Source organism: Sinocyclocheilus rhinocerous, unplaced genomic scaffold, assembly GCF_001515625.1.
Source record: "Sinocyclocheilus rhinocerous isolate Xijiao unplaced genomic scaffold, SAMN03320098_v1.1 scaffold564, whole genome shotgun sequence".
In the NCBI taxonomy this organism is placed as follows: Eukaryota; Metazoa; Chordata; class Actinopteri; order Cypriniformes; family Cyprinidae; genus Sinocyclocheilus; species Sinocyclocheilus rhinocerous.
The window spans coordinates 2,365,745-2,375,619 of NW_015645070.1; the positions used below are offsets into that span (position 1 = coordinate 2,365,745).

The 9,875-nt window shown below is 35.4% G+C and overlaps 1 protein-coding gene across 6 annotated transcripts in view; it reads right to left on the reverse strand.

The window, feature by feature from the left end:
• The window catches only part of LOC107705444 (mitogen-activated protein kinase kinase kinase kinase 5-like), a 50,187-nt gene that overhangs the window by 11,069 nt on the left and 29,243 nt on the right, over positions 1 to 9,875 (reverse strand). The window contains exons 10-26 of one of the 6 annotated variants that reach the window (XM_016508745.1): positions 9,078 to 9,209; positions 8,785 to 8,847; positions 8,554 to 8,635; positions 7,878 to 7,997; positions 7,600 to 7,678; positions 6,646 to 6,704; positions 6,321 to 6,388; positions 6,020 to 6,058; positions 5,661 to 5,705; positions 5,421 to 5,463; positions 5,127 to 5,343; positions 4,809 to 4,882; positions 4,673 to 4,714; positions 4,437 to 4,521; positions 2,779 to 2,858; positions 2,625 to 2,685; positions 2,069 to 2,186 (exon numbers count right to left, since the gene is read on the reverse strand). In XM_016508745.1, coding sequence (XP_016364231.1) covers positions 2,069 to 2,186; positions 2,625 to 2,685; positions 2,779 to 2,858; positions 4,437 to 4,521; positions 4,673 to 4,714; positions 4,809 to 4,882; positions 5,127 to 5,343; positions 5,421 to 5,463; positions 5,661 to 5,705; positions 6,020 to 6,058; positions 6,321 to 6,388; positions 6,646 to 6,704; positions 7,600 to 7,678; positions 7,878 to 7,997; positions 8,554 to 8,635; positions 8,785 to 8,847; positions 9,078 to 9,209 — 1,407 coding nt within the window. Of the gene's footprint in view, positions 1 to 2,068; positions 2,187 to 2,624; positions 2,686 to 2,778; positions 2,859 to 4,436; positions 4,522 to 4,672; positions 4,715 to 4,808; positions 4,895 to 5,126; positions 5,344 to 5,420; positions 5,464 to 5,660; positions 5,706 to 6,019; positions 6,059 to 6,320; positions 6,389 to 6,645; positions 6,705 to 7,599; positions 7,679 to 7,877; positions 7,998 to 8,553; positions 8,636 to 8,784; positions 8,848 to 9,077; positions 9,210 to 9,875 lie in introns of all 6 variants that reach the window. The other 5 variants (XM_016508744.1, XM_016508743.1, XM_016508747.1 and 2 more) reach the window with 5 other exon arrangements.

Below are 9,875 nucleotides of genomic sequence, written 5' to 3' on the forward strand. Positions count from 1 at the left end.
GTTTACAAAATCTGTAAAAATATTGCACTGAAATGTGCGCTGAAGGAATTTGCGTATTTTAATTATAACTGTCACGTTTGTGGTTTTTCATCATTAAACAGTCCGTTTAAATAAATATTCAGAAACACATGCAGTGCTACTTTTTGTATGTTTTCTGTTTAACTTTTATTAAACTGCAGCTCAAAATAGAATAGGCCTATACCCTAAATAAGGATAAATTATATTGGAACGCATCTCCAAAATAATCGCATACACAGATGCACGTTGCCATTACAGTAGTGCCGAACAACATGCAGGCAAATCAAATATAAACTGAGGTTACAAAAGTGATTCAGTCAAGATCAGTGAGGGATTTTTTTTCTTTTGTTCTTTGATTAACATTAATGACTGGCGGCAGCGGCTGCTGTCAATGCACGGATCTAATACACCCTTGTTTTCTTTCTCAACCCTTACGTTTACTTAAGAAATAACCGATTGTATTTATGGGATATTTTGATATAATTCTGTGTGTATTTGTCCATTCGAATGTGTAAGAATGCGAGAAAGAGAGCTCAGTCCAGTGTTCACGTAAGAGGCGGCTTTTGTGCGTGCGCTTTGTGTGTGTGTGAGTGCGCACTGCGCAGCGCGGAAAACAGTGCACGAGTGCAGAAGTGAGTTCTATTTCGTCTTCTTGCAGTTGAATCTTTTGAAATCACAATAAATGCGCATACAGGAATCAAGAAGCAGAATCAAAATCTAATTTTATAACAAGTAATTTGATTCCTGACCTTAAGCATCTGATCCGATTTCCAAAATTGGAATAGCTTTTCGATTCCCAACCCTCCTACTAAATTATTTAATTCTTGCATGCAAAAAAACCTGTATGGTGACTATGGGGCTATGTAAAATATTTTTTGCAACTTACTAGGTTTATCATTTGTAATTTTTTCCCGATAATGTCGATAATCGTCTGTTACCTAACTGTTGACATCGACATTGCGATACTTACGAGACTTCGTCGATATATGATAATATCGTCATAGCCCTAATAGATAATACTAAAAGGTCATATATCACAGGTCAGTGATATAACTAATAGCTTTAAAAATATATTTTTGTATAAATAAATAATCCACTGTATAATAAAACAATATTAAACATAAATTGTATATAATAGATTTATATAAAATAATGTATAAAATGTATAAAGGATAAAATATTATTTTTAAATAAAATCTTATAAAATAAAATATTTTTTCAATAAAAAATATTAAATTAAAAATTAAATCTTAAAATTAAATATACATTATACACACACACATGTGTGTGTGTATATTTCCCGATAATGTCGATAATCGTCTGTTACCTAACTGTTGACATCGACATTGCGATACTTACGAGACTTCGTCGATATATGATAATATCGTCATAGCCCTAATAGATAATACTAAAAGGTCATATATCACAGGTCAGTGATATAACTAATAGCTTTAAAAATATATTTTTGTATAAATAAATAATCCACTGTATAATAAAACAATATTAAACATAAATTGTATATAATAGATTTATATAAAATAATGTATAAAATGTATAAAGGATAAAATATTATTTTTAAATAAAATCTTATAAAATAAAATATTTTTTCAATAAAAAATATTAAATTAAAAATTAAATCTTAAAATTAAATATACATTATACACACACACGTGTGTGTGTATATATATAACATATAAATAATTAATAAATCTTATTATTAAATATATATTATATATATATAATTAAAAATGTGCCTTGATTTTTTATTAGATTTTTAATGTCACTACATCTTGTGTCTTTAAGACATGTTTCTGACATTTATTTTAATACAAAAAACCTAAATACATTAATACATAAAAAATCTATTTTTGCTAGTTTAAATTTATTATAACCAAACTATTATACTATTAAAAGAATTGCTCTAAGTGTAATGACACTTGCTTTAGGAATGGCTAACAACAATATTCACAGTGTTTCTTAATTTTATGTTGTTAATAAAACCATGGCAAATATACTGTGAAATGTGCAAAAACTGTGTGTGTCTGTGTACCTGGGCAGTATCCTGTCAGGGAATCTGTGGGTGTGGAACTGAGTGGCCAGTCCAGGTTTCCTGAGCTGTTCAAACAGCCCAATCAGATTATGGGAATACAACTGAAACGTCTTCCCTTTAAACGAGAGATAACACACATCACATGCATACCATACACAGTGTATGACTACATACAGGATATCCAACGTATGACACAATTCATATCGTTTGTGCTGATGAGAATGGAAAATGATGCTCCGCAGAAATGAATAGTCATTACTCCCAGCACAAAGAAAAGCTGAGCTGTGTAGTTATGCAAGTTGAATCAAAATCAGATTAAGAATGAGGCCAGAAAGATGATGTGATATTAGCTGTGTGCGTGTGGGCCTAGAGGACAGAGGATTGACATTTTACCTTCTGATTATGGTGATTTAGGCATTAGAAGAGCCAGCAAGCAGTGAAATCAGCCGTGAACAGAGAGAAACAGACAGTCAGACAGACAGGGATCATGTAGGTACTGCAGAGAATCTCAGTAACAGAAAGACAGAAGAGCCGCTCCCACATCACTCTCACTCACCTGATAATGACATCAGATTATTATTGATTATGTACAGCCACGTGCATCGCCGTGGAAACAACTGAAACACATCAAAACAGCAGGTGATGAGTTCATGGACCTGTTGTCTATTCAAGGTCAAGGGTAAAGTTGAAAGTCAGAGTTTAGGCTGTACCTGCTCCATGGTGGCTTCATGCAGCTCATTTAGGTTCAGAGTGTAGATTCCGTCTTCAGTGCCAAATATCAGATACTGGTCTAAAACAAACAACAACCAAAAGTAGTAGTGTTTACAGGCTGATATTAAAGAATCCAGAGTTTCCACAAAAAATAAAAAATAAAAAATACTAAGCAGGACAACTGCTTTCAAATAGGGATGCTCATTTTAACCTGTTAACCGTTAACCGACCGTAAGAATTTTGACTGATTAATACAATCAATTAAATGGTTTAAAAAGTCATTTATTTATTTATTTTTTTCAGCAATTTTTCAAAATATTTTAAAAGGTTTGCTGCATGGTTAAAATACGCTATGCGTATAAAAAAATACAAAATAAAAAAAGCGAAATGTTTACAAACATTATAATAAACACTGTAAACATAGCTAGGCTACGTTAGTTCCCCTCACTCCACAACAAATCCTTTCAATTTAACAGTATTTATAAAAGAACAAGAATTAAAAATATAAAAAGCTATAGATATAAGCGACAAGCCAAAACAAATTCATTTAGGCTGAAACAAACGTTGGGTCTCTCATTCGACACAAAATCAAATGTTTCCGTATTCACGATGTATTTGAATGCCAAAATATTATTTATTATGTACTTCACTCGCGTTCCAATATCCACGTAAAACAAAATGTTTGCATAACATCACGGCGGTACGGTGATAACGCTTAACGGCACAGATTTTACTACATATTTAAACTGAGCAGTGCAACTAAGATAATCGGAATTGTAAAAGGTTTGCTTTTATTTGTGTACATTCACAATAAAAACAGGATGCCGCTTTCTGCCGTCTTGGTTTCCTTTCGCACAGCACAAAAATGAACCGAAACTCTGCATACTAGGCTACTTGTTGCACAGTTTTTCTTTCGTTTTCTTAATCTATTATTTAAGTAAAAATATATTTCTCGTATAGGCCTATTTATTTGTTACATATATATATATATATAACCTAGCTTTATTATGTTTTTCTCCGATCGCAGAAGCGCTGCAGGTGCGTGATGTGATATGATGACCATGTGAATCCTCATGTTTTGTTGTTTGCTACTTTTTGCGTATGTAAAATTAATCCCCGAAAAACAAATGTTAGTATTTTTAACGGGTCACAGACACTTATCCTTTCTAATTTAATTCAATTCTAATTTAAAATAATCTTGTCGGTTAACGGTTAATAATCAGTTAACGAGCATCAGTTGTCGGTTAGGAGAAATAACCGAAATGAACATTCCTACTTTCAACACCGATCATATTAAGAATCAGCATATCAGAATGATTTCTGAAGGATCATGTGACTCTGAAGACTGGAGTAATGACGCTGAAAATTCAGCTTTGCCATCACAACAAGAAATTACATTATAAAAATACATTAAAACACTAAAAAGTTCTTTTTAAATTTGAGCAATATTTTAAAATATTACTGCTTTACTGTATTTTTGATCAAAATAAATGCAGCATTGGTGAGGATTAGAGACTTACACTATACATAAAGAAGACACTAAAAACACTACAAAAATCTTACCCATTAAAAACTGACCCCAGACTTTTTATTTACTTATACAAAATAGTATCAAATTTAATATCAGACAGACATCCATCGGTTATCGGCACTTTACCTTTTGTATCTGGGTGAATCCATGAAGTGGCACAGTTAATTTTAAGAGGACAACCATCAAAAACCTTTGAGAAACAAGCTCCCATCTGCAGACACGTAGAGAGGTAATATGTAAGCTTATGACAGTTAGAAAATACAGAATTAAAATAAAGGACTGAGAAAATAGCTGTTGAATAGTGAGATTGGAAGATATTAGCATTTAGCACAGTGTAAGTGATGTGTGATGATGGCACTCACCAGGACTTTGGGAGTGGGCGGCAGGCCGTTAATAGCAGGTTTCTATAAAAAGAGAACAGAAAAATGAGTAGAGCGCAACATTCTTTTCATGCGTCACACACGTCTCGGCAGGACACATACCCACACACACACTTACAGGAAAATCTTTTCTCTCTTTCCTCTGGGGACGGCCGGGAGGTGATTTTGAAACATCTCCATTTACACTTTCGTCTGAGTCTTCCTCTATAGAAAGTAAAAGAGAGAAATTTGAAATATTCAGTAATTTATTATGATTTTGTAAAATATGTCATTCTGATTAGTCAACTTCAGTGGTCAAATATTTTTGTATATTTCACCAAATCAGCAATATACACCAATTTCACCAGTTGGTGAGCATTATAGACTTCTATATGAGAGTGGTACATGAACAGTATCTGTGTATAAACATGATTTGGAGAATAAGCGTGTGTCTTACCGTGGTCGGCGGTGTGTGAGAGCAGCTCTGGGCTGCTGACGCTCACAGACATGTAGTCTGAGTGGATGTGCTCTGTGTTACTTCCTCTCTCAGGTGTGCTCTGTCTGCGAGACACTGGTACAGGCCCGTTATCAGAGCCCGTGAACCTCCGCACCGTCTGAGCCCCGTCGCTCAAACCAAACTCATCGGACACACTGCTCGACCGAGCCTGAGAGGGCTGATAAGAATAAGAATTTAAAAAACACACCAATAAAAAAATGTAATATAGACATTTGTACACACACTAACAGTTACCTTAGGAGGAAGCGGTGGTGGCACTCCCTGTTTAAGAGTTGAACTGAGAGGGGGGAGATGAAACGGAGTGAAAAAGACTAGAATGACTTAATTGGTTTTTGCTTGTGATTAATTTTGCAATTTTCACAGCACATATTTTTTCCATGCTGATTTTACAGAATATGATACCTTACAAGCAAGCCCCAGAAGAATATAAAGTCTTTAAGATAATGTTTAAAGTTTAAGAGTAGCCACACTTACAGATCAACATCTTCAAAAGCATCTTCTAATGGCGCCAAGTGCCCTCTTCAGAGACAGACAGAGAGAGAAATGGACAGAAAGAGACAATATTAATGAGCTAATTAGTTACTTAGAAACTGAATAATGGAACAAAATTTGTTCAACATATATCACATTTTTTACCAAATGTGATACCATATTTTGCATTTTACCATTTATATTGCAATGATTTACAACATACATTAATTTTTACTAATTTCCTTTAACACTAAAAGCCAGTTTTTACTTTTATTTGGGCTCTTGGCGAGAGTTAATTTTAAACCCTGCATGGAAGTTTCCTTGGTTCTGTTAAATAACAGCTACACAAACCAATTCTTTACCGTATAAACAACTCCTCTTCAACGCTCTTCAGAAGACTCCTTCAGTGGAGGAGTGCACAAAAGGGAAAAGTAAAGGAAAACGGGGAAAAGAAAGAACACAACAGAACAGTCAAAGTAGAGGGAATGCAAGCAGAGCTCATGCGAGATTCTGCAGAAAGAAGGAAGTGCGTAGACTTGTGGGGACGTCAGAGAAACGATGCAGACAGAACAGGGAAATGACTGCTTGTGGCGTTTTCATGCGGGCGGCAGTAGCAGGAATCAAATCGTTCATAAAGTCACAAAGAAAACTTTTAATGGTTACCTGGAGGCGATGGGACCCTCTGTGAATGGGCTCCAGGGGGAGGAGAAATCATTGTCCTTAGTTACATCCTGCAAAGAAAGAACCATACATACACACTCCCTTTTAAAAACATGCAAGTCAGGTTTCATTGCATACCTGTTCTGGGCAAACAGTCCATTTACTCATGTAGATATTTGCATGGAAAATGTTTGGTTTTAAGCTTATCAAACAATGACACTAATAATCTTATTGAACTGCAGGTTTATTCTGTAGTGTGTGTGTTTGTGTCTGTTTGATTAATATTAGTGATGTATTGACAATCTGGACTATCCAATGCTTCTCTCACCATCTCAGCACTTGCTTCAGTCTCCTTCCTCATGGGGGGCTCAAACTGAAGCCTATTAACTGAAATACAGAGACGAGAGAAAACGTATTACTGCACTTCTTAACCTAGCATGCCATAGACATTGCACTCTGCAATATTTTTAACATTCTGTTCAACACTACTGGGTTGCTTTGTACAAAAATTGTGACAAAGTTCAAGCTGAAGTCTAAACTTGTAGTACCACATCTCCACCACAGGGGGGCTCAAGACTATGCATTTATATCTGAACTAAAAATACGAGCTAAAACTCTTCAAGAGCAGAGTAAGACCAAGAGATGTCACTTATCATGAATGTGGTCTGGAGTGTGTGGTGGTACATCATGTTCATGAGTAAAGGTCAAACACATGTTGAATTAGCTATCTAAACAAGGACATATGATAGACTTCTACAAGCATAACCCACATCCTAACCATAAACGAAAACTTTGCATTGTTAGAATAAAAAACAAAACAAAACAAAAACATTTTTCCAAATGAGGACATCCTTGAATGTCCCCAATGGGAGACTGTTTCATATTAAACTCACGTTTAGATAAATTTTCTATACAAACTATACAAATTATAGAGTAGCAACGTATGTATGCCATTTTAAATCTTTAACCATCACAAATTCTCATCTGACAAATACAACAGATCAGTTACACAAATCTTTAACCAGAGGCACCAGGCTCCTTATTTTATGCCATGTGTCACAGCCTTACTCTGTTTGGATCCCAATGAGTAACTTTTAGTAAAGCTATTACTTTACTTTGATGGTTAAGATGACCAGTATTATATAATGAAATGTAAGCTTTCTAGCTAGGCAGTAAATGGAGCACACAAAATACATTCTGTCAGCTAGTGGAACAGTTTTGGGGTTCATTGGGGATAGGCAAGACAGGGAGACACTCATAATCACGCCTGTGATTGACGTACAGTTGATCTGAGACTGGGTCTTTTCAGCACGAGAGTTCCTGCTGTGGGACGAGCGGATGGTGTGGCGCTCTGAAAGCGGCTGCGGACCAGAGAAAGAATCATAGTAAAACTATGTATACCACCACAGACAATCGTTTGCACACATTTACCATTTAGTCATGCGCACTCACACTCATACACTGAAACTCTCACACACTAACACAGAGTACATTTACATACTAACTTGCCATCTCTTTCATACATGCACATCACACAAACACAAAAGTCACATGAGTTACCTCCAAGTCATCTTCATCTCCCTGGCTGAAGTGAGATTGATGATTATCTGGGTTGTTCATCTTATCAAGTAGCTCTAAAGCTAACCGTCGAGTCAAACCTGTCTGAGCCACAAATAAGTGCTGCATGCAAACACAGAGACAATGTAGTGTAAATGGCTGCTTGTGATGTAGCCTATGTAACATTCAGACAAAAATAACAGAATAGAGGAATGTCATCAAGAAAATAATTAATATTGACGGAATGGACACAGGTGTGGGTTGAACACATTTTTAATATTACACATCTATGCATATTTTCGATTGTGATACTCTTACAGCAGCATACTGCGATTTCAAATTGTTTTCAAATTGAAAAAGTTATTTCAAATTGTAATTATTCAAAACATTACCGATTTTACTTAATTTTTAATCAAATAAGTGCAGCTTTGGTAAGCATAAGATACTTCTTTCAAGATACGGTATTGAGTTCAAGTGCACAATTCTCTGTTACATGAGTTTATATTTCATTGCATGTGCACATAAACTTCTACTGAATGAGTTAAAGAGCTGTACTGTGAGGAATCATTAACAGATAAAATGGAGATGTAGAGAGGACATTTTTACTGAGAGCAGCTTAAAGAGCTGCACTGTGTGAAATCATAAACAGATAAAATAGACAAAGAGAGGACATTTTTACCGAGAGCAGCTTCTCAGCTGTTGGCCTCTTCTTTGGGTTTTTTGTGAGGGAAATTTTTATAAAATTATGGAAGGCTGTAGACCTGCGGAAAAGCAAGACAGTTAAGACAGAAAGGGAAAGAAACAGGGACTGGTGATTTTATTTGTAAAACACTCATTCAGAACACACTCTATATTTCTCTATAACTCAAATATGCAAACATACACATACAAACAGGTCAGAGAGACTCACCATTTGGTCTTGTCCTTTAGCTTGGGTGGCTGGAAGTTGCTTTTAGACATCAGAAATAAAGCCCTGGACATACACGCAAAAAGGAAGAAAGAAGGAGATCACAGAAAGATACAAATCTCTGAGCAATTATATGAGAATTTGGTGGTAGTCTAATGGTTAATTATCTTGGCTCCAAACAAAGAGGATTTTTGCACATAATTAAGTTATTAAGATTCACTATAACTCTGGGCCCAGAGCAAATGCCTTGGTTAAAAACATGTCTGCTCATTGGCAAGAAGTGTGTGTGTTTATACCTCATGGGATGGAGGTCAAACATGGGAGGCTGTAGTTCTGCCAGTTCTATGGATGTGATTCCAACAGCCCAGATATCACACAGATGATTATAACCTCCATTCTTCTCCACTGCCGCCACCTCTGGAGCCATCCTATAAACACAAACACAGAGCATACAAGACGCATAAACTAATGTTCAGAAGTGTTTTCTTTAAAAAAAAAATAGAATGCCTTTATTTTGCAAGGAAGGTTTACAATGTTGTTAATAATCATAGATGTTTCTTGAGCACCTAATAAGCGTCTTAGAATGATCATGTGACACAGGAACCATCACAGGAGTAAATTACATTTTCAATTATATTAAGATAGAAAATAGGTATTTTACTTGCAATAATATTTCACAGAATTTCTGTTTTAAGCTGTATTTTAATCCAATAATTACAGCCTTGGTGAGCTTAGAAGGCTTCTTTCAAAAACAACTTAAAGGGTCATGAAACCCCAGACTACTTTTTCTGAGATTTTAGCAGAGGTGTTTGTGTTGCACATCATAGAAGACAATGTTAGCGTCCGATAATTGTAACTGTTGGAGAAAACTGGTCAATTTTAAGCTTTTTTGCACTATTTTCATCTTCTGGGTTTAAAATCTACATCGTGTTGACGTCACAATTTGTGACGTGGCAAAGGACAATAGTACATCGTTGACGCTTCGGTGTCTATTAAATTATTCATGAGACTGCGTGTTCTTATCCAATGAGAAGACGCTTCGCTTAATTATTCACAACAGCATGTGTTGATTTGCTATGACAGACGCTTCAGAC